At 40.3% G+C, this 25,501-nt stretch overlaps 1 protein-coding gene across 12 annotated transcripts in view; it reads left to right on the plus strand.

The window, feature by feature from the left end:
• Positions 1–25,501, plus strand: part of BICD1 (BICD cargo adaptor 1) — a 166,601-nt gene that overhangs the window by 85,629 nt on the left and 55,471 nt on the right. For all 12 annotated transcript variants that reach the window (XM_074539075.1, XM_074539076.1, XM_074539077.1 and 9 more), the window contains exon 2: positions 1,680–1,892. In XM_074539075.1, the coding sequence (XP_074395176.1) occupies positions 1,680–1,892 (213 nt within the window). The remainder of the gene's footprint in view (positions 1–1,679; positions 1,893–25,501) is intronic.

The following is a 25,501-nucleotide window of genomic DNA, read 5'->3' on the forward strand; positions in this document are numbered from 1 at the left end:
CTGCTTTATTTGAGTGGTGCTTTTTGCTCAGTCTCAAACTGGGAAAAGTGAGTCATAAGTATGTAGAGGAAGATAATTTATTAGCAGTGTTCCCAAAACACTTGTCTTAGATTCACATGTATCAGTGCTTAAGTTTCATTAAATTGAATTTCTTGTTATTTGGAAAATCCTATTTGGAAGTTGCTGATGCTTGCTATTTCAGTAACTTACAGCTTTTTGAGAAGACAGCTGGGTTAATACATTATTGAATATTTTTAAAATCCTTTAATGCTGAGTTCACAGGATTCTCCAAGTGAAGTAGACTTAAAAGCTGAGAAGTTTTTGAAGAGAGTTTTACTTTGAAGTTTCTAAGGGTTGCTTCAGTTCTAGTGCCAGTACAGCTTAGAACGTGTTCTGAAAGGCTATAAATAGCAGCAGTGAAACAATGGATTTAATTTGGCAAGGCAAAGGAGGCCACAGCTTACAGTGGGTACAAATGTGTGCTGTGGTTTTACAGAACTGGGTAGAAATGAGGCTTTTAGGGGTAATTTTTCACTGAAATAACATGTAACCATGACTCAAATTTCTCTCATGTATTAGGAGAGAAAAATAATAATGGTGGTCTTTCAGATGTGTTCACTTGGATTTAAGATACATGAGAGAACTTCTGCCTGTGTTAGGCTAAATAGTCTTCCCATTAGAAGCCCTCTTTTGTCTTTCTCCAGAATCAGGTCATGTCATTTTCAACTAAGTGTCTTTTTTTAAAAGGTAATACACTCAAATCAGGTTTTGCTTTTATTTTATATTTTATTGCTATTTTTATTTTTTGTGTCTATTATTTTATTCTTTTTTAAGTTATTACATTTTTGCTGGGTTTTCCCCCCATTTTTTATAGTTAAATGATCTCTCCATCATGTCTACTATTCTGGCTTGTAGTTAGCTTTCTTCCAGGTTACTCCAGAGCTGTCAAAAATAACATCAGAAATTGTCACTGAGGAATACTGCCTTATTAAATTGATCAGTGTAAGCCAGTAACATGGAGACTGAAATTCTCTCTCTATTTAAACACTTCTCAAACAGTTAAATATCCAACAGAAGCAAAAAACACTGAGTATAAATGAAATGAAAGGGCTCACACAGTCTGTGTTCAGCATCCCAGAGGTGTAGATGGCCACTGCTTGATTCTCAGCTCTTATTTTTCCAGGCTATAGGAACATTTTTCCATACCAGGAGATGAGCTCCTGTAGGAAAGGGTTGTTGGAAATGGAAAGCAATTCAGTGAGATTTATCAGCTATTTGTGCTCTTTAAGCCAAAACAAACACATTTATTTTGTGGAACCAGAGAAGAAAGGAATTGATGAATTATGGGCTGGCCTCGTGCAGGAGGATTAAACACTGGCACTAATTAATGGCCAGTTAGCAGAGCACCATCTTGATCTCAGTGGTGGGGAAGTGGATGGGGGCCATAAATCCAGACTGCAAACAGAAGCATCCTCAAGTTGCTTCATTCCAGCTGAGTGGGATGGTGGCCCTCAGCTGCTGGGACAGAGTTTAATAGGTCAGAGTTTGGGATTTACAGATCTATCCCATTCCTGCTGGCTGTGCAGGTGCTCTGTACTGTTGATAATTGTTCTGATTGTTCTACTGTTGGTAATTGTTGCTTCAGTAGGTTTTTACTGTGCTCTGCTTTCCCCTTGCAGGCTTTTGGCCAGTCCTTCTCCGTGCACCGCAAAGTGGCCGAAGATGGCGAGACGCGGGAAGAGACCCTTCTCCAGGAGTCTGCATCCAAGGAAGCCTACTACCTGGGCAAGATTCTGGAGATGCAGAACGAGCTCAAGCAGAGCAGGGCTGTGGTCACCAATGTTCAGGCAGAGAATGAGAGGCTCACTGCTATTGTCCAAGACTTGAAAGAGGTAAATGGAGCTGAATTTCTTTAGGGTATCATGGATAACGTGGCTCTGAGTAAACAAATTATTACAGGAAGTGAAAATGCTCACCTCCCAGTCTGTGATACTCCCAGAAACCACATGGCCTGAGAGGACTACAATTTACAAAGGAGAAAATATAACTTTTGTTGGTTTTAAAGAACACCACCACCAACTTAAAAATGTAATAAAACCCAATTCAAGAAGCTGTAACTCCTAAAGCACCCTTAGCATTTTGCATTGCGTTTTATAGTACTGAATTTTACATAAACATATTTTCTTCACTGTTGTGATATTCATGCATCTCTTCTCTTTCTCAGCATTTACGTAATTTCTCAGGTATTCTAGACTGCCTAGAATTAGATGAAGCTTTTGCTGGTTTTCTTCTACTGTAAAGCAAAATTAAAATGCATGCTCATATTGAGAAAATGGGTAACAGTAAGGAAGCCAGATTATTGACCATATGAGACATTGAATAATTTTGATGGAGAATTAAGTAGTATTTCATAACTCATCTTTTTTTCCTTTTGGAATCTGAAAATTATGGAATGCAGCAGAGCAACTACATGCAGGGGAAGGTAGCCCTTGGAAATGAGCCCATATCTTGCCTGCATTCCCTGGGAATGCTTAGACTTAGGGATTCTCCCCACTGTCCAGCTGCTGAAGGATATATTTCCGATGTGAATCTGGAGAGTGATTACTTAATGCATTAATTTGTTAATATTAACAGCTACCATGTTTTCTGTAGCTGGATGGAATAGCATCCTTTTATCCTACAGAAAGCCCTGGAACAGGGTATCCCTGGAACTGAGCCTTTACTCCCATTGAGCATTTTTATTGTACACTTGCCCATAATACAGATCAGGTTTCAGGAAGAAGTAGTACACATATGCCAGCTGTTCCCATATTCCAATTAAAATATGTGATTGAGATTGCTGTTGCAGTTGTTAAGAAAAGAAAATCAAATCTGTTTTTAATTATTTGTGATCTACTTGTCCTAAAATCCTATCCTAAAATCTTGGTGGCAGACAACCAGCTGCTGACAGCCCTACCTGTTTGGTTTATCTCACAGGTCCTGATGACTTGGGGTTCAGACACAAATGAACAACCAAGTTAGAAAAAATGCACATTTGTCTTTGTACTCCATTCTTTTCCTCTGGGACTCCTTCAAATGCAAATCTCCCTTCCATTTTCCATCATGGTTATTGATCTGCAGTTTGTTCAGGAGGCAGTTTCAGTACCTGTCCTCCCTGGAATATTGATTGTCCTTGTTTCCTTGGTGATAATAGTAACTCCTAATGTGAAGCCAGCTGCAATTATTTCCTGCTCTAATGCTAAATATAATCAAGCTATAGTAGTTAATTAAAATACGATAAAGGAATTTACTTGAATAAAAATAAGGCTGATATACTGATTGTTATTACTGAGATGATGTTGTACCCCAAGTATCAAGTCCTTGACTAAGTGGAACTTTCATTTTGTGTTACTACAATCAATGAATGAAGCATAAATGGAATTAGTGCAGTCAGTTGATTACACCACACGTTATTATGATTAATTACTTGAATAATAAGAAGAGATAGGGGATGATTGGCAATTACTTCAGTTTCTTTGTGATCTTTTCACACTGAATTACGCTGATATTTCACCTTGTGCTCAAAGCAATCTCACTTGTGCTCAGCCTGATATCCCTTGGTCCTGTGGCTGTGATATCCAAGTGCCTGCTGAAAGGACATGACCTTCTCCTGTAAGTGTTTATGCATTTGTCTGCTTGGTTCTGCCTCCTGCAAGCAGGAAAAAGAAGACTAAATTTACTCCAAATTTTGACAGCTACAAAGGTGAGGGGAAAAAACTATGAAGTGTCTGGTATGTTTTGGGGTAAAGCCAGAATTAGGTGCTGTGTGGGTGGATTGCTACAATGAGGAAGCAATTTGTCACTTTAGGCAGTAAATCTGGAAATCTAATTAGAGTGAAAAGTGAAAGAAAAAATGTAATTTTTATGTGGTCCTCTGTACTGAGTGATGCAAAGATAGATGGGTAGATTCTAGACAGAAGTTACCTGATTGTATCCTGTCTTTTCCCTTCCCTGCCCTATACCTCTTCCCCTCAAGAAAAACATGTTTTATGGCTGTTTTTTAGCCTTAATAAGATATTTTATAAACTAAACAAACCAGCAAAAAAAAATTCCTTTCACCTTCAGTCTTAATAGAAAGGTTTGAATAGCTGCTGTGTGGTTCTGGGAATAGTGTTTTTGCATGGATGACACAAATGTGTGGTAATTTCTCCATGCACTCATCCACTTAGGACGCTGAAGACTGATTGGTGAGTTTTCAAAAAATGACCCTTGTTATTGGTATCACACTGCTAAATAGTACACTCAGTGCTTCTCCACTCTCCAGCCTGTCCTGGGAGTTATCTGATGAATTCATTGTGCTCTCTGAATTTGCACAGAAATCCATAGTCCTATGAATGTGTATGAACATTTTCTGAACCAGAAGAATACACTCCCATGAATGCTGATGGCTTTTAGCAATCCTGGGAATTCCATAGCCCTGGAGTTGAAAAATTCATACCTTTTAGCAAGTATCTGCCCTGCAGTCACAGCTGATGTCTGCAGGGCAGCTTGACCTGGATCTCCCTTGCTATAAAAGGGAATTTATCAGGCTCAGATCTCTGGAGAATTATACACCTCAGACTGCAAAAACAAACAAACTGATTTCAGTATCTATGTCTTGGAAAAGAGGTTTTCCGAGAACTTGCTCACGTGCTTCACCCTGATGGGCATTAATAAACCAGGAATCTCTCATCATAGACAGCTTTCTACTTCATGTTAAAATGATTAAAGGAGTAAAACACCACCAGCTTTATTTTTGATGTAATAAAAATCCCTAGAGCGCTGGATAGGAATCTTATTAACTATCACCTAACTAAATAAAATATACATTTTGAAAAGCTGGTAGATTGTTTTCTCCCACCAAGACATCAGATAGGGAATGTAGGCTGTTTAATTTGAACCAAAACTATACAGATTTTAAGACTGAGACCAGAGAGATAATATTTTGCAGTCAGACTAGATTTACAAAATCTGTATGTTAGGCATCATACCATTTATGGTGGTTGCCTCTCTGTATGGAGAGATCATTATGGTTATTAGATCATATAAACTTCTCTAATAGTGTATAAATTGCCCTCATTTATTATAAATATTTTTAAAAATACTTTTCTTTAAAAAAAGTCTTTCAAAAAGACAATTTTTATCCTTTTCTAATTTTCTGGAGTCTGTTTTTTTGCCTATTTAAAAGCACTGTTCACTTACAGTTGGGAGATGAGTAACTTTTTCCTCATTTGTGCCAGTGAGAAAATCTCTTCTCATGATAACCATAAATATTTTATTGCTGTATAGAGATGTAATCACCACCTTGAGAAGCTGCTAACTGGCAGAGGTGGTTATGAAAACCCAGATGACCCAGCTCAGAAGCTGGAGAAAGTTTTCTTTGCCCACAGACAGGAAATCTTCATAGAGAGAAGATTTGTCTGATTTGTATATTTGTCTGTATATACTCCTCCATCATGGGAAGGCTGAATACCTTGGAGCTGAGCACCTGACTCAAAACAGGTGGCAACTGGAGGGGAAAGAGAATGAGGCAAAGATTGAAGCAGGTGACAGTGTAGAAAGTGGAGATGAGTGTTGGTACAGTTCAAGATTTGTAGGTATTACAGGACCAGGCTGATGAGTTGTTTGGGTTGGATGGGTGCATGGTCTTGGTGTCTGAAGGGGCTGGCAGGTATGGATCAACTCTTTCTTCCCATTACAACTAGTGAAAAGGAGAAAGCCAGGAGGAAAAGGGTTAAAACTCATAGGCTCTCTACTAAAAAGCCACTGCAGCAGCTGTGAGGATTGCACAAACAAATTGGCACCTGGGTACCTGCAGCCCATGAGATAACAGATGAATGGGGGAGTTATGTGATGGCAATATTAATGGGCCATGGAAACAGCACACACCTGGGTTTCTGGAGGGCAAAAACAGAAAAGAGGGCAGTGGAAGGGTGGGGGGAGAGAAAAATAGAAATTTGTGATGTATTATTTGCTGAAAGCAGGGGAAAAAAAGTCTAAGGTGAAATTGTGCTGCCCTGCTGCCCTTAATCAATAGCTAAACAATTATTTGCTCCAGCAGTATAAAAATCTTGCACTTCATGCTAATTAGAAAATGTGTGGGCATGGTAGCCTGGATTTTTTGAGGGAAACTAATGTTTGAAAACAGAAAAAAATGTACAGTCATTGTCTTCAAGCTGGTTTTCATCTAAGAAGTTATATATTAAGAACTGGACTTTCTATATTAAATATGGCTTAAATCAAAATTTGCTGTTTCCTATTTAGAAATTATATTTTTTTCATATGTGAAAATTAGGGTTTTTTCTCTTTTAAATTTTTGAGTAAAACCTAAAACCTTTAAATGTGAACAACTTTACTCAAAACCTTGTCATGGTTTTGACCAGGGCAAACACACCAATTTCAGATTCTTGTTTTGCTGGTTTGGGTTTAGATTTGGGTACATAGTGCATCTGTATAATGTAGGTAGTCTATAGTAAATGTAGGCCCACTGACGAGGGGAGAGAATGATGCATCTGACTCCATGTTCTCAGAAGGCTCATTTATTACTTTATTATACTATAATATATTAAAGAATACTATACTATACTAAAGAATACAGAAAGGATACTTACTGAATGCTAAAAAGATAATAATGAAAACTTGTGAGTCTTTCCAGTGTCTTGACGCAACTTGGCCCCAGTTGGCCAATGAGTGAAAACAACTCACAGCAGAATCCAATGAAACAATCACCTGTGGGCAAACAATCTCCAAACACATTCCAGATGAGCACAACACAGGAGAAGTAAATGAGATAAGAATTGTTTTCCTGTTCTCTGAGGCCTCTCTTGCTGCCTTTCAGCTTCCCAGGAGAAAAGAGAGGAATCACTACTAGGAATTAGGTACTGCAGGAACCACCTGCAGCTGGGTGCTTGGGTGTAGTGACAAAAATAGTGAACTCTTCGCTTTTGTTAGCTTGCTTTTCTGGTAGTTGTGGTGTTGTGAGGTCCCCAGGAGATCTCACAACAGGAGATGAGAGATGAGAATTTGACTCCATGTTCTCAGAAGGCTGATTTATTATTTTATGATATTATATTTTATTAAAATAAGTGATATACTAAAACTATACTAAAGAATGAGAAAAGATACATTAGAAGGCTGGGAAAGAGTGATAATGAAAGCTTGTGACTGACTCCTCAGAGCCTGACACAGCTTATGGTGATTGGTCATTAATTAAAAACAATTCACATGGAACCAATCAAAGATGCACCTGTTGGTAAACGATCTCCAGACCACACTCCCAAGCAATCAGATAATTATTGTTTCCATTTTCTGAGACCTCTCAGCTTCGCAGGAGAAGAAATCCCGGTGAAGGGATTTTTCAGAAAATATCATGGTGACAAGCAGTTGTCTAATTTCCTTTATGCATGGAACAGGGAGCCTGTGACTGTGCTCTGGTCTGGTGGTTTCCTTTAGTGGAGTGATTTAAGTGACTGCAGTGTTGACTCTGATCCTTAAATGATCTCATCTGTTCCCTTGTGGTATTGCCCCGTGCTCTCCAGTGTCTGCATCCACACCTTATCCCACTCAATCTACTCCAGAGTGGAAGTTTGCTTTGGCATCTACACCATTTAAAGAAAGCTTGGATTGTAAATATTTATCTGCTTGCTAATATTGTGGTGGCACTTGCAGCAAGGACCTTGTATCATGACCTGGACAAGGGGATCAAGTGCACCCTCAGCCAGTTTGCAGACAGCACCAGGCTGGGCAGAAATGTTTCTCTGTTGGAGGGGACAAAGGCTCTGCAGAGCGACCTTGACAGGCTGGATTGGTGGGCTGAGGACAACAGAATGAAGTTCAACAGTGCAAAGTCCTGCACTTGGGCCACAACAACCCCATGCATCACCACAGACTTGGAAGAAAGCTGCCTGGTGGCAAAGGACCTGGGGGTGCTGGTTGACAGCAGCTGAACAAGAAACAGCTGTGTGCAAGTGATCAAGAAGGCAAATGGCACCTGGTGGCCAGCAGGAGCAGGGCAGTGATTGTTCCCTGGTACTCAGCCCTTGTGAGACCACACCTCTATTCCTGTGTCCAGTTTTGTGGCATGAAGGACATGACAAGAAGGACATTGAGGTGCTGGAGCAAGTCCAGAGAAGGGCAATGGATCTGATAAAGGGTCTGGAGCACAAGTCCTATGAGGAGCAGCTGAGGGAGCTGGGGGTATTTAGTGTGGATAAAAGGAGGCTCAGAGGAGCCTTTATCACTCTTTGCAACTTCCTGAAAACAAGTTGTAGTGAGGGGGGATTGAGCGCTTCTCCTAAGTAACAAGCAGTAGGACAAGAGGAAACAGCCAGGGCACTTTAGATTGAATGCTAAGAAAAATTTCTTCAGCACAAGCGAGCTCAAGCATTGGAACAGGCTGCTCAGGGAGGTGATGGAGTCACCAACCCTGGTGGCATTTAAAATACACATAGATGTGTTATTTGTGGATATGGTTTAATGGTGCACTGGCCATGCTGGGTTAATGGTTGGATTTGATGATCTTAGAGGTATTTTCTAACCTGAATGATTCTATGATTTTTAGAGGGAGAAAAATTAAGAAAACATGCTGAAGTGTTGGACATTGTTAATGGTGTTTTGATCCTAATGGACCTTAATGCAAGCACTACTTTTTGAAAAGCAGCTGTAGGAGTGACACAAAGTGAGCTCTAGGGCTGCTACAGCAGCCCATGGACATGACTGAGAGGTGGGTGTCAGGTGTCAGAAACAAAGTGGAGCTGGGTGTGATAGAGAGGTGGCAGAACTGTTCCTCCTGTCAGGAGAGTGCTCATGTCTCAATTTAGGGCGTTTTCTGCATAATCAGTGGAGTTAACAATACTTACATTCCTTTGTTTTGGAAGTTACTGTCAACTGGTTAGAACCAGCTCTAAATTAGGCATATAGTGTGTTATTTTGCCCACTGACAGGTGTTCTTATTTTCTCTCTCCTGCCATAGGGAGATTCTGCCAGGCCACCCTCATAAATGTTTCTCTCTTCTTTGCTGATAGTGTACATAGGTGATATTTTTGCCTTAAAAGGCTGAAAAATTTGCTAAAAATGCATTGTTTCCATCTGCTTTCAGGAAAAATTTCAGATGGAGCTTATTCCGAAAGCTTGTTAAATGGTTTCCTCTGCTCTGTACATGTACTTTCCCTGTTCACAGGACATCTGAAAAGGAACAAAATAGTTTTCTTTGCCTCGGAGACAAAAAAATACAGCAAGCTGTGACTTGTAATCCTACCAAATCTCTCTTCATGCTGTGAAATTAATGGGTATACTAATAGACTGATGCTGACTCTCTGTGAGAGAAAGAGCTTTGAGTATAGGCAGCAAGACCACTGCAGACTGCTTCTGAGTGTTCCTATTAACAGACAAAGATTTAATTACAGATCTGCCATTCAGCTCCATCTTCTGACTTAGTTACCACCAAATGCTTTCTTTGGGTTCTTGCTTCACAGTTTGGCTGTCAAACCACTCAGGTGAAACCCAAGGAGGCTATGGTGAGATTCACCTTCTTGTTTCCTGAAATGTGGTTTATGATCCTAAATTCCTATAATCACTCATAAGATGATTGTGTTTCTGAGTTCATGCTCCTCATAAGCACCAACTGTAATAGAATAGGAAGGTCAAGAGTTCAGGATAAATACATTTTCTTGTGGCACAGTTTTCTCAGGGTAACCAGCTTGTTGTTTTGCTGTTCTTACCCTCAAATAAACTTGCAAGCCACCAAAAGCATCTTTGAGTGGTTGTGTTTCCGGTTAATGAGCCCAAACAAGGATTTTGGATACAAATTTGGGATTTGACACATTCATGACACTGTTTTCTTTGGCAAGGCTGAGGGATTTAGCTCTGCTGGGAATAGCAGAGTCAAACAATGGACACTAGGGAGGTCAAAAAAAGGCCAAGTGGGATAATGGAGCATAACCAAGGGACTGTTGCATAAATACAGAGTGCCTTATTAAAAATACTCAAATTCCCAGCTCTTTCTTTGAGAACAGGGGCCTCAAATAGCAAATGAAAGAGGGTGCGCTTTCAGCTGCCCTTGGTAATCTTTGGGCGGTAATTAATCAAATCGGGATCTGGCAGTGCTGGATCTTATGTAAGTTCTTTGAAAGAATGACCCCTTATTTGTGCCTTGGTGGTGTTTCCAAGGCCTTTGTGTCCCCCCTTGTGCAGGGTATTGAGTGAGCACGTGCTGAGAGGGCAGCCCTGGAAGCCAGAGGTGTTACCTGGGTGTAAAGAGGAGTGAGGCACATTTCATGGAGGGTTGGGCCATCGGTGCTGCTGCCACCTGAAGATCCACTCCCAGTGCCCAGGGCTGGTAGGGGATGCCAGGGAAAGCATCTTCATAGGGATATCCCTGTTTCCCAGGTATCACACACCAATGGCTGCTTGGATATTGGACTAGCAGCTCTCTGAACTTGTCAAAATGTTATTTTGTTTTTTGTTGAACGTTTTTAAAATGCATAACTTTCCTGCCTGGCTTTTGTTTCTAGATGAGGAAGCCCTCTTAAGGACTTCTTGTGCTGACTCATTCTTTTCAGTACTAATTTGCTGATTAAAAATAACTTGGGCTTTTGTCTATTCAAGTGGTGTGGAGTAAGATGGGTTTTGGCATTGCTGGGATTAGCTGCCTTGCCAGTTTTTACAGAATCCTTGCAATGTGATCTGGACTCTCAGGAGCTGTGTTGACTTGCACCTTGTGAATTCATTCATTAGCCCAGGATTTAGTGAGAAAGGAAAAATACCCTGGGTGCCAGACTTTCTGAAACATTAGTCCAAAAGCTTAAGCAACCTTCCAGATAAAGGCATAAGGAAAAGGAGAAATTTTTGCTGGAAGTCCTCACTGCCTGAGTGCATAAGCAAATAGGGCATAAATTGTGAATACATGTGTCACTGATAAGAAATATTAAAAAACAAATGAAGTTTGTTTGAAAAAAATGAAGTTTGAAGTTTGTTGCCCCTATTCTAATTAGTTTCCTTTGATTTTTTTAATTAAAATCCTGAGCAGTTTTCAGTTAAAAAAAAAAAAAAGTTAAAGCTTCCCTAAGAAGCTTTAACTTCTTCCCAGTCATTCAGTGTCAGAATGTGCCTGAGGAATCCACACATGCACTGTAGCCCTGCATGGTTGTACCTTCTGTTGTTGACTTTCTCCTGTTCCTTTCATATGGCTGCATCACTGCCTCTTTTCCTTCCTCCTGAACTTTTCTGCTCATTTTTAAGCGGTACAGAAAGGATGGCACTGACTGGTCATTGGTTCAGAGATGAGATCCACCATACAAAACTGAAAAACCCAATGATCTCTACTGGAGTTGTGATTATTTACTTAGACCTTAGGGAAACTCATGGGTGCTAATCCCTTGTGAACAGTAATTACCAGCCAAGGTGCTCAAGCTTTAACATCTGCTCTTATTTGTTTAAAACCCATGTTTGTTTTCAGTCCATTTTTCTTTTCTTGTCTTTTAATCAATACTGATTTATTTATAAGGGTTTGTCCTGGGATTTTAGTAGGTAATTTTGGGAAATGGGATTCACCTTTTCCTGGGGATATATTTTAGCTGTCAGGATATGACCTGACCCCAGAAATGCATAATTTTTGAGGTGCAATCAGAGTGAGATGGAGCAAAACACATCTAAACTATGCCTTTAGATTGTAAGGAACTACTACGTGACTTTTGGCAAAAATCCTCCACCAACAAAAAGAAACCATGTAGAATCAAAACCTATGAAACCCTGAAAAATACAAGGAAAGTCAGCACCTTGGGGGTTTATATTTTTGTGCTCTTTATGCTGCTGTTTTCTCATTTGGATTAATTCAGAGTGCATCTTACCAAACTGAAGTCTGTTCTGTGTTGCAGCCTGAGGCTGCCCTTAAATGTGGTCTTCTGTGGGGTGGGTTCTTCTCTTCAGTTCCCCATTTCTACCTTCAAACCTCAAACTCGTTACCAGTTTGTCATTGGTATGAAATCATTAATAAGTTCTTGGCTTCCATCATCTGTACTAATTGTGCTTTCTACAACAAACTCTGTTCTCAAGGGGAAAATTTATAAGAGGAAGGTGACAGAAGGGTGAACTGCAAGAGCCTCAAATATGCCACCTCTTTTTCTCCCTTTGCCCTTATTACAATACATGACACAAGCTGGCTATTTTTAGTTTTTCTCAACAGTCAGTGCCAGTCAGCATCCAGGAGGTGGGCAGCAAGTCAGGCAGAGGTCAGACAGTGTTGTCACCCTTTCATTGTGATGGTCAAATCCACTCTTAAGCTTCAGGATTGAGAGAAATGCACTTTTGCTGGCAAATGTTTTAGATGTGTACGTGCAGATGCTCATACATAATCAGAGCTTGTCTGCTTCTATGATGTTATTGTTAAAAAAATCCCCATCAAATAGGTAGGACTAGATATGAATGCAATTTTTGCCTTCACTGCTCTTTCATTCTGCCTGTGTGGCCTTTCCTCTCCTCCTGAAGCACAGTGTTGGCTCTTTCAGCTAAATGTGCCTTGAAGGCATCATCATCGCAGAGCTGTGATTTTTCACTTCAGTGAAATGGTCGGGCTGTCTGCTCTGACACTCGCTGTGAACACTGCCTGAAGAGTGGCTGTGGCATTACAGAGTCAGCTCAGAGTGAGGTGGGTTAAAAATGGGTCATTTCCCTCCAGTCCTGCACACCTAGTCACGACAAGGGCATCCAGAGGCAATGCTCTTCTTCATTAGTGCACTGCTGTGAGGTTTGGCTCATGATACAGAGGTTTTTGCACTTGTTTCTCTGGGTCCCTTGTGTCTGTTTTCCCAAGGGAAGTGACAACACAACAGCAGTGAGAAGATACAGGATTCTGGTTCTTTGCTTTGTAGCTGGATGTGATTAAAGGGGCAAGGGTGATATTCTGGGTCAGTATGGAGGAAGGAAAGTGTTTTTCTCACAAGCAGCTTCTCTCATATGCCATGACTATCTGCCCTTCCCAAATAAGGCTGTGAGAAACAACTGCTCACTTTGAAAATTTAAAAAGATTTATTAAACCTTGACAAAAATACAACAAAGGACTACAAAAGGAAAAAGCTGCAGCACTGAGAACTGCCCTTGTAGATCCCACATGGCCAGTTCATCTTCAAGATGGATGTTCAGTCTTTTATACCCCTGGGGTTGCATCAGCCAGCCCTGGCCCCTCCCAAAGTCTGTCACTCAGCTCTTCTTTGCCATTTATCAGTGGAGATGCTTTCTTGTAACTGGATTGGAGGTCAGGTGTTGCCATGCTGCCCCCCTGAGCACCCCCAAGCTTTTCCATTCCCCACTGCCCCACGCCAGGGACACCTGTGCAGCTCCTTTGTACCTGTCCTGGACAGCCCAGGCTGTCTGATGGCAGCAATACAGGGGGAAAGGGAACTGTGGGGAGAACAGAGGGCATCTAAACTACAATAACATAGCTATACACTAATAAAGCTTTTCTTAATATTCACACAATAGTTATCTTTAATTGTGAGAGCCAGTCATCTCATTATCCATCTATAACAAGGCACAGAGAGATGCATGAGAAAAGCAGGGAAGAAAGAGTAAAAAATTCAAGAAATAGGTATGGATGGGGGTTGGTTGTCAAATAAAAGGGAATATATAAAAGGGAAAACGTGATATTTTGGTCTATATGAAGTCACTCTGCTGGTGTGCTCACTCTGTTGGTGTGCTCCACAAATGTGAGAGGAAAATTATGCCCTTGGTTTGTTATCCAACAGATAACAAAGAAAGATAGCAGAAATGCAGCGAGGAAGCAGCACTGAATCTGCAGATCCCTTTGGAGGATGTTCATATGCACTTTGTAGGGCTGGAGCTCACCTTGTTTTGGCAGCAATTCCCATTGCCATTTTACTGCACAGTAGGTTGCTAAGCAGATAAGACATAGCTAGAGATGTAGATTTATATGATTGGTATGTTCTTGAGGTTAATTTTATTGAAGATATTTGAGTCATTACCAAAATATTTGAGTTTTGGAGGCTAGGATGTACAGCTGGTTTTTATGCAACTTGGTTTGCCAGTGGTCTGTAAATGTTAATGGTGATTTGAATTCAGCCCTTTGACAGCTTTCATGTATTCTGTTTACATTTTTATGTTTTTACTCATCATAAATACTTTTAAAAAGCCAATTATGAGTTTTGCATTGCCACTTTTCTTGCCCTCTAGAATTTGACTTACTCTTTCTTCCTCTTAACTTACCGAATTTCTTCCAAACAAATCTGTTGTGAGATGGAGCTTTATGCCAGTCTCATAACTGCCATAACTCTTTTAAAATAAATCACTTCATTGGCTATAAGAGAAATGTAATCCTAAATTGCTAATAGAATTTAAAAACATTTCAATATTGTTAGTCCACTTGAAATTGTATTAACATTTTCAAAGGAAAGAAGTAATGATCGTACATGTTTTGAAGTTCAAAAAGTGAAAAATTTTAGAGCATTAGAAAAGAAAAATAAAACTAGGTGAGTCTTTAAACTTAAAATGAGAAATGCATAGCCTTGGGGATGTTTCTGTTTAAGAAAACCTCCACCTTTTAGCACGTTATCAAGAGTAATGAACTCTTATTTTGTGGGCAGCTCTAACACAGGGCAGCTGCACCACCTGCCTTGTGCTGAGCTCAGGCTGTGGGTTGCCTGGGTGTGCTAAGGACCAATTTTCAGCAATTCAATGCAAGTTATTACCCAGCCTCTCACTGCAGCTATCAGAAAGGCAAGGCAAATCCACCATCAGCTCAGCTTCAGCAGCATTTATGTAAATTAATCATTCTTTTACCATGTGCTTTGGGGAATCATATTTTCTTTTCATGCCCACTAATTGCATGTTGCAAAGTGAAATACTGAGTTACCCTACCACAGTCTATATTTTTGTTCTTAGCTGCATTCAGAAATATCAAAAATACTGATTCTTGGCACAGTCAGAACAACTGCTACAGCCTCTGTAATTCTGTGCCTTGAGGCAGAAAGAGCCATGATCACTTATTTAAAGACAGGATAGTTAGCAAAAAATGTTTTGACTGCAACTGGAAAGCTCCTTTGCAAGGTTGCAAATGTACTGGAGATTGTTTTCATCCCTGTTGTCATTTCATTGAAAATCTTGGCAATAACTCAGAGTGAGCTGGAGAGGTAATCTTTCTTTCTGTCAAGAAGCAAATGCAACTCTGGTTTATCATTCTGTATTTCATATCATATTGCACTGACCTCTTCCTCAGGGGTTGTAAGCAATTCCAGGACACTAAAACCAAAATGGGCTGGTTTCTTCTTTATTACATGCCCCTGCGTAAGGAAATATAGCCATGCCTATTTCTTTTCTGTCCAACACTGCAGCAAAGCTTGTAAGCTACACCATCTTGCAATACTTGTCTTATTAGTGAAACCTAAAACCACAGTCAGTTTTTGTAACGTGTTTAAGCGTTTTTCTTTAATCGTTTTCTTTAATGCTGAATTTTATAAGGGAATCACTTCTCTAAGCTGTTCCTTGTAATAGTGGAGGCAGCTCCAAGCATCATTCCCATCTGAGGGCTGGAAGGTCGGGTTGTTTTTAAATGTAGTGCTGCAGCTGAAAAACAGTTCAGGCCCTACAAAGGTGTAATTCAGTGGGATGGTAAAATGGGTTGTGAAAACAACAGTAAAGTAAAATACACACGTGTCACTTCCTCCACTGAAGCACATAATTCAGGGTCTGCTGGGGTGAGGAGCCATGTGCCTTCTCCTCTTCTGCCTTTCTCTTTCCATGTCCTGTCTGTAATCCATTAGAGACTTTCATTATTTCAGCATGATTGGGGTTAACTTCTAAACATGATTTATTGCTGCCTTCTCTCATGAATACCAAGATGGAACCTCTTTTTTTCAGCGAGGATATTCTCCAGCTAGATTGTGATTTTTTTTTTTCTTGCTGTAATTTTCAATTTATCCTGTGGGGTATTATTGCACAGCCTTGATAGCCTATTATTGTTCCATCAAGAGTGAGGAAAATTAATTTGGTCTGAGAGAGGTTGTGTATGAAGTAGACATTTTGATTTTGGTTTTAGGAAGCACTTTCTTGTTCTCCAGAAGACAGACTTAAAAAAATAGCATTTTTTAAACAGAGGGTTAACTACTTTTCATTTAGAAAATACCAGTAAGCACTGAAGCAGTAATTTGACCCATCAGCAAAGTGCATGTGCAATATGAAGTGTCTCTCACCCTCAGTTTTCCTCCTGTGCTGCAGTCCTGCTCATGTGTGTGCTGTTCATGCATTGGGCCCCCTGAGCAGCAAGTCCATTGCAGTACCAGTATCCAGAACTTTCACATACCTTGGAGAGAGAGGCTTTGCTGAAAGATAACAATATAACTTCTTTCAAGAACTTCTGCAGATAGATAAAGAATAAGCAAATTCCTCTAATAGCAGAGAGAGTTTTCCCAAGGTGAACATTTTCTCTGTGCTTACCTACTTAATTTTTCTCAAAAGAGGCCCAAACTGCCTTTAAAGCAAATTGTTCATCATATCATTGTCATACAGTCCAAGCCATGTCTCACCCCTTAAATCCAGCCAGATTTAAGATGCAGCAGTCCTGGGAGGTTTACCTGTGATGATGGAGATGTGGCTGGGTGTGCTGAGTTCCCTTGTGCATGGCTGGGCTTTCAGAGGGCACTGACTGCCAGAAATGTGGTGCTTGCAGAGGTTTCCTGTGCTGTTGAGTGGCTGTCTGGCAGCACCTGGGGCTTTTTTGAAGAGGATTTTTCTCCCAGAGGAGATAGATTAATTTCCTGAGGCTCCAGAATGGCTTTGCTGGGAGTGGATAAGCAGAACAGCAGTTGACTTATGAGGGGACATGGATGTGAAAGAAAATAAAAGCACTAACAGAGCATCTTTGCTGATGGAGATAACTGATGGAGATAATGAACATGAAGAGGTTGTATCTCGACTGATGGGACGCTAGGCTTTTGTTTGTTTGTCAAGATTGCTGCTGTGTAAGGTGAGTAGGATTGGAGCTGGTGTTTTAGTGGGAACTAGTGGAAAAAACAAACAACATTTGGAGGTGATTCCAGGTATTTTTTTTTAGCCAGGAAATGGCTTTTGCAGATGTCACTTGCTGTTGTTCCTGAGTAAAGGGAGAACTATAGGTATGCCTTCCCTTTGAACTCAGACATTTGTTCTGTGCATCCCCTCCCAGGAGGACTCTTTCTTGACCTGTGCATTATTGACTTTCAGTGTATTTTACAGCCGTGTACTTTTAATAATTTCATGCCTTACTCAGGCCAGATAAGTGCATTTCAACTATTTTTGGTGTAAAAATAGCCTGAAGGCAAACTTGGGCATGTACTGCATCTTCAGCTTTGCTAAGAATCTCCTTATTCCAGGAGTGCAGTGGTTATGCCCTCCAGCACTGTGCCGTTACAGAAAAATCACCATCCCTCAGCTTTGTGCACTTCCCCTGATTCAAGGGTGTTGAACCACACAATTATTGTCAAAAAATCAATGCAAGATTTGCACTGGCCTAAAGTTCTGCAGCACAGAAAACATTTCCAATCTCCTTACATTGTGAGAGATACCCCAGAAGGCTTTTTTTCCTTTAAGGCACAGCCAGCTGGCTACAAGAAGCATCTTGGTCCCAGACCAGACTTGAGAAGCTCTGCTGCAGTCTGTGGTCTTATTTGACTTCTACTTTTCTATTGTTTATGTGAGGGATGAGTTTTTGAGACTTTAAGTGTTTGTGCTTTTTTTTCCCTCCTCTTTGGCATCAGCTGAACCATATCTAGCATTTGTTTGCGTCATTGTTTGAAAATTGCTACTGAAAATTGCTCTGTGTTGCTGTTTAACCATTTTCATGGTGGCTTGCTAAGTCAAAGGAAAATACAACCACACAAACCCTCAGTGCTTCTCTGTTCCATTCTGTAGAACTGAATTAATTTTTTTGTCATCTGTGTGCAACGCTTCATTTAGAGCTCACAAGTGAAGTTTTTAGCTGTTAATGATAATAGTGATAAAACCAATTTTTTTCTTTTTTTTCTTTTTTTTTTTTTTTTCTGAAAAGGCTCTGCAGTGCTTTGTAGGCAGGGAAGTGCTTCAGTAGCTGCTGTAATTAAAACCTTTCTCCTTTGCAACATATGTCAGGATGGGATGAACAGGCAGGAAGAAGAATGCTTTGTATGAAACAGACAGTGTGAAAAAGTGCTTTGGTCGGAGAGAGAAGCAATTTTATAAATTCAAGAAGTGCCCAAAGCAGCCATGGTTTGCCTTCTGTGACTAAGAGGTTTGCTCCCTGTGAATGCTGTCACACATGTTGTGGCTGGGCATGCTGGGCATGCTCTAAACTTGTCTTTTTTTATGGGTGATGAGGGTGTATGTGCAGTTCAATATAATTTTCTCCAAAAGAACACCCTGCCTACAAAGAAACCAAACTCCAAGTCACTACCAGCAGACAAATTAGCAGAAATGAGCTGTCTCTGTATGGGATTTCCTATTAGAACCACTAACATTATCATGGTGGACAGTCCATAATCTTTGATTCCATGGAAAACAAAAAAATATTTCTGCCTCACCCTCAGAATGTTGTATTTCATAGGAGAGTAATTTTCTAATCTTATAGAAGTGATAAAGATCATCTCTATAAGTGAGGTCTAGTGATGCCTGGTGCTGCCATCTGTTCAGCTCCCTGCCTACTTGCTGAGATAATTTTACCAATCTGTTCCTATAGCACACACTTATTCATATGAGGGATAAAATACTGTGGAGATAAATTCTGTTTGAAATAATACTATTTTATTTTAGCCAGGACATGTTTTGCCAATTTCCCACCTCTCTATATCAATGAGAGGTTGTTTTGACTGCGAATAGAGAATGTGTATTGTTTTGAGAGTGTTTTAATTTAAGATGTGTAATTTGTACAGATTTTTTTATAATGAGGTGATTTTTTTTCCTTTAATGGGATGTTGAAGCACTGAGGCTTAGATCTCCATTTTTAGTAACTGGCTGCCCTCTTACATTTTTGGTTTCTCTGACACTTAGTGATCTATGTGAGATGAGGGTGGAAGCTTGGATGAAGAGGATGCTGGTTGCACCCTAAAGCTCAGAAATTCCTGGGATTCTTGTACCCCTAATACTAACTGAAGCGTGCTGTTTACCCTACCCAAAGTTCAAAAACTGTAATCTTCTTTCCAGTGTTCCCAATACTGAAGAGCTTTTGACAGAGCTAGTATCAATCTGTTTCTTTCTTCTTTATATATTGCAAAAGAGGACCCAGACTCTGTCATGTAGCAACTTTCTTTCACGTGTATTTTATGTGCTTAAACATGGAAATCACTAGCAACACTCAGCACTTGCCCTGATGGAGTATTTAAAGAATCTCCCATCTTTTTGGTTTGTTATTCAATTACAGGTTATTACTAGTGTTTTTCTTTTTAAAGAAAGTTTTTTTTCATTTTAAGAAAACCCTTCTACATAAACTCTTCTGTTCCTTTTCCAATTTACTTCCAAAGCCATGTACCCATGCTAAATCCAAGTTTCTAACTGAGATTCTGGGCAGGAAAAGTTGCATCATTGGCTTTTGTTCTCCTGTGAAAGCCCATACTAATGGAAACTGCCTTATATAAAACAGTCCCCTTTCACCTTGGAAAACAAAGACGAGTTCCTGTCTGAAACAAGTACTGTGGCATTTCAGTGTTTTCAAAGAGCTGAGCTTTGTCCAGAGCCTTGACTGTCCTTATCAGCATGATTCACACTCAGCACCGGTGTGTTGGTGATGAAATAAATGGCACTGCCATCAGTGGAGCTGTCTCTGAGCCACTGACTGGCCAGGGCTGGGAGAAGCCCTTGGGCTTTGTGCAGAGCCTGGCACAGAGTTGGTGCTTGACCTCTGGGCCAGAGCAGGAAAATTGCTGTGCCCAGGCTGGTGTAGGCTTTGAGACCTGCTGCCCTCTTTACCCTTCCCTTCCAGTCCTGCATTCATCAGAAACACGGGATCCTGTTCAAAGCTCACCAAACTGACAGGGTGTCACTCTGTTCTTCTAAGCTCTTCTAAGCCTTCTGATGTTTACATTTTTGTAATCCAGATGTCTCAATACGACACGAAATGAACGACACTTGCTCTCTGAGATGAGGCGAAACAGGTGCGTTTATTTCCGGACCTCGATATTTACAGAATTCCAAAAGTGACCATGGATTGAAGGATGAAATTGCCACCTCTCCAACCACACTGGTCAAACCAACAGTCCATCAATTCCCTCCTTCTCCAGAAAGGAACACAAACCAATCATTATTTACATGAAAAGTGTGTGAGAAACTCCATTACAAAAATATAAACATAGAAGGCTTAGAAGGACAGGGCAACAATAGTGTGTGAAAGTTTCCTATTTGAATTCCTGTTCTGATTGTCCTGGATTTGGGTCAGATTTAGGATTTCTGTGTGGAAGAAGGGCATGGTGCTGGGGCTTGTGGCATGGAGTATCTCTTACCCCAGCTGGTTACACCTAGGTGATATGTGTGAAGGGAGCTCTGTAATAAGGAGAAAATAAAATTGGTTGGTGATTAGTTAAGTTCTGACTAGTTTTGATTTATTACCCTTCATCTGAAGCAAACATTCAGGGCCTTGTAAAAAAAACCAACCCTATTATAATATATGTAACAGGATATCTATCATATGTCATATATATGCTATTATGATTGACTATTTCCATTGTATGCTTTTAATGTGGGTTGATTATCACACACTGGCTGGTATATGTTAAAAATATGTATTCTCACCCATGATCTTAAAATGAAGAGAGAACTTGGGAGAAAATTTTAATTAAAAAAAAAAAGGCATTTGATTGTCCCAAGATATCCTGAGGCTCACTAAGATTATTAGAGACTGGTTTGTCTCTCTGCCCATGAGACAGACAACAGGGACAGAGACTGCTGCTATTAGTCTTTATTATTAGGGCATGATATTTTCTTCTATGAATAAATGAATAAACAGCATAAAACATTTGTCAAGACAGAGATATGAATGCATTTTGTTAATCAGGTTTGGCCAAGGATCAGCTTGCAAGAATAGCAATCCTTTTTTATTTCCTTGCAACTTTGAATTTAGCTATTAAACATTATTTGTATGTGTTTCATTAAACACCCGTTTAACCCAAATGTCAGATACTGGGGAGAAATTAGTATTTGGTGCAAGTTCAGCACACTGATGTTGAAAAAATGGTGAGTGAAAAGTAAAGGTTGGAGGGGCAAAAGAAGAAAACATTTTGACAGTCCTTAGTGGGAAGAAAAAGGACCAGAAATGGTCCTTTCCTTGTGGCAGAAATGGTAGTGAGAGCAAAAATGGAATTGGTGATGATGTTAGACAGGGAGGTGGCAGGTTTTTATTACTGAGTTTAGAATAAATCAGGGCAGGACAAGGTTTCAGTACAATGTTTAGATTTAAGAAAAGGTTTACTGGAATTTCTCTGCATCACCCAAACACATCCCTGAGAGAATGAGAAAAAAGAAAATGAAAGCCAGAACAGCAGCTCCAATCTCTGAATGGGATGGACTGAGGAAAATAGGCTTTCTGCTGCATTTCTTTACAAAAATGATCCTGGTAGAAGGGGTTGTGATACCATAGAGTGTTTGGCCAATTAAAAAGAGCATATCTGCATTCTGTCTAGATGCTCCTGAATCTCAGCTGATCTCTGAGGGTCTCAAGAGTGTGGCGTGGAATCATTTAGGATTCAAAGGCTCATCTCTCATCCTTTTGTTGCTCTGGGAGAGCTGTCTTCAAAAGCTTCCCACTTAGTGATGATAGCTGGGAAGGTCCTCAGGGAAGGTGATGGTTCCCACTTTCTGAGGACCAAGGCCAGAAATGGATTTTTAACTTAAACTTGAAGCTTTGAACTGCACATTGAAAGAATTCCTTACTTTATGGAAATGCAGGGATTTTGACTTGGTACCTCTCAAGGTGCATAATCAATGTCTCTGATTTGTCATGGGGATTTTCTTTTCTTAGAGCAGTTCAGCTTTCTTCCCTGTGTTTGCTGCAGTTACAGCACTCCTGCAGCAAGCACCAAACTGCTGCACAGCAATGGCTACCCTACTCTGGAATATTAAATGGGTGGCACTTTATTTTCATATGCTGGGACAGTTTGACCACTTGATCTTAAGGAGCCTCCATTAATTGGAGGAGGATGAGGGAAAAGAACAGGTAGATGTGGCTGCAGGATTAATTTCTTATCCTTGTTGTTTCTGTCTTTCACAAGAGGTCCTGTACAGGCTGAAGAAAAATACCTGTTATGGAAGTTCTGATGTGATCAAAGGCAGAGACTATTAAACAAGGGGTAATGCATTGCCAAAAGCTGTGATTACACTAGGAGTTTGGGGGATTTTTCCCATTCTACCCTTATATTTGGCCATGTCCTACATTACCCTGCCCAGAGGGCATGGTGCAGGTGTGCTGTGCATCCCATGATCCATACATAGATTTGTAGGGAGGCACACAGGGTCAGGAAGATGCCAAGTCAATTCTCTGATTGATATGCTGGGTGAACCCACCCTCAGTATAAATAATTAAGAGCCCAAGGAATTGTTGCAGCCTGGATTGTTTTCCCTATAGTCACTGGTAGCAGTATTTCAGTGATGAAAAACCTGACCATAGTCCACAATTGTGTAGGCATGACATAGAATATATTGATCAGTTAACAAAGGGGAGTTCATAAATTTCATCTTATTCCTGTTGCTTGTCTGAATTCTGACCTGGTTCAAGTGTGATGTTGTTTTTTCTCCCTGAGGTTGGCTGTCATTTTTAGATTGATTATTCTGCTGCTTTTTTTTGCAGTGTGTAACTGAGTTCAGTTGTGCCATATCAGGCCATTGGGCATACAACAGAATCAGAATTAACAAACTTGCATGTAAATAGTTATTTGCTCAAACTGGTACTGAATTTCATTAGTAATGATGGGATGTTGAGGCCATGGTTGAGAGCTTTAAGAACTCAGAGAAAATTTAAGAGCATTGAAGAATTTGGAGCCATGCTCTAACGTTTTGTTGTGTTTTGTATTAAAAATAAGTTAGAACAAAAAGGGAGCTTAAGCTTTCAGTCAGCAGTGGTCTAATGGGAGGGTAGGAAGCAGAGGGAGTCATGAAGGCTTTGGACAGCAATCCTTCAGTGCCAAGGAAGTTTCTGAGCAGTCCCTGGAGATTTAGAGCCCAGCACTCCCCTGTTATCCATGGGTGCCCTTGCACCTCGGGGGCATGGCTGGGGCTGGATCAAGCTGTCACACTGCCCTCATCCCCCAGGCCACCGAGCTGCCAAGGCCACCAGCGGGGCCAGTCTGGCACCCCCATTTCACCCTGCTGTCACTGACAGGCTGGAAGGCTTCAGAGAAGGCTCAGTTCACAATTTGGAAACGCTGATATTGACATAGATGAGGCTTAGGTGAACGTGTCTTTGAAATTCAATGTTTTCCCTCTACTTTTCACATGGATGTGTTTTTCTACATTTCCATAAATGTGGAAAGAAAGTAGTCCTTCATTTGTCAAGGTCCTTGAGCACAGCTTCAGCAAGGACAAGGAAACACCTTCCTTTTCTTGCTGCAGCTGAGCCCCCAGAGCTGCTGAGTCCCTTTGCTCATGTTTGCTATAATGATCATCAAGATTACTTGATATTTGCCACTGACCTCCTCATGCCATGAAGTGTTTCTAGAAAATGATCAGTGCTTTAGGTGGTTTCATCTTTAGATTTCTGAAGGGCTGTTTGCAGGGTGTTTTTGTGGGTGTTCCCAGTTAGTTCTTTTATCTGTATTTTATTATTGTATCAATGATCTGTTTTAGCAGAAGGCTTCTGCTGTCAGACCAACACCCATTGTGAGCTGGGTGAAAGTCCAGTAGAAACAAATGGTGAAAGTCAAACAGCTTTAAGAGGGAGCACAAGAAAGTGGAAAAAAATAGATTTAAACATAATTTTTATACCCATTGCTAAACAATCCCATAACTTGCTTGATATTTTACTCCCTGAGCAAATACAGAATTTATGGCTTTTTTTTCCCATTTTGATGCATTGCAGGCAGTGAATGATACTCAGTATTTATTCAGTTCCCAAAGGAATAATTTGATTCTTAGGCTGTGCAGCCATAGGCACCATGCTTGAATAATCTGTGTGAGAACTGCAGCATTAATAGTCAGTCCTTGCACTGTGTTCTTATGGCATGCATTACATCTGTATTTGTCCTGCATGTTGAGCAGCAAGATTCTTGTTTGTGCAGCTTTTAAAGAAAAAGATAGAAAACTGTCAGTGTGAAAATGATTACTGTTGACTGTAATATATATTTACATACACATATGTATAAATAAGTGTGTGAAACTTATGGTCTGTATTAGAATAAAAAACGGGCAGATTATAAAAGCCAAGTTTGGGTTTCAAACCAATTTATATTGAACAGTGAAGAGTACTACACTGTTACAGCCACACTTCCTGAGTACAGGTATTTTTACTGACCATAAATAAATTCAAGTAACCTTCCGTGCAATTTACTTTACCAAATCTTCTATGTGGGTATTTGTATTCATGAATCACCATGTTGTAATGAGTAAAAATTATGTGTAAAATTCGGTCCTAAAAGTTGTGGTTTACAGAGAGATGAGGTACTTACCTTTGACTTTATTTGCTACCTAGGTCGTTCAGATATGTGCTCTAAAATAAAAACCCTAAGCCTCTGATGGAAAAAAGCCATTAGTCATCAAGCCATGTTCATCTTTTTAATATTAATCAGCTGCTGTTTCTGAATTGATGTTTCTGCTCATGCCACAGAAGAATTAGTGGGGGTGGGTGGGTGCTCTGCACACAAGGTCAAACAGGCTGCAGAATGCTGTGCTGCTTTTTGCAGCAGATGGGTAATGTTACATGGGCTTTAATTACTGCAATTGCTCCTGACTTTGAGCAAGTACTCTCCCTTAATAATGACAGATTTGGCCACGTAATTATATTTAAATTTTGTGGCTCAGATGTGTTTGTTTAAAGATGCCATGTCTTTGCCCATCTGGAGGAGAATAATTAGTGAAGTTTAACTTTCTTGTTGTTCCTGTTTTTATAGCAAGCCTTTATACTGTACTGATATCTTTTCAAGGGGAACTTGAAAGAGCCTGTTTTCATTGGGAGGGTGGTGGGTGTTGCCAGAGCTTTTAAAACACCTCTGCAGCTGATGATCTGCAGGAATAATTTTGTTGAGGGATGTTCTGCTGTGAGCACAGGCTTACAGAGCTCCTTTGATGTTGAGCTCTCACAGCTCCTCTGCAGCACAATAGAGAATATGCCAGCAGATGACCCCTTGAAATAGATTTGTACCTGTGAAGAGTTTTTTTTATCTCCTTTAGCCACTTTTCCACTCCACTTTCTAGAAAGTATTGAAGATTTCTTCTTTCTTTCAATGTATTGCTCCTCCAGTGTGAGGAACAGTGAAGGAACACTCTGTTATTCGGGGTCTCCTATTCTTCCCCCCCCTCCAATATCTACTTTTTGTTGTAGATCATTGCC

Source organism: Zonotrichia albicollis, chromosome 4 (assembly GCF_047830755.1).
Source record: "Zonotrichia albicollis isolate bZonAlb1 chromosome 4, bZonAlb1.hap1, whole genome shotgun sequence".
NCBI lineage: Eukaryota > Metazoa > Chordata > Aves > Passeriformes > Passerellidae > Zonotrichia > Zonotrichia albicollis.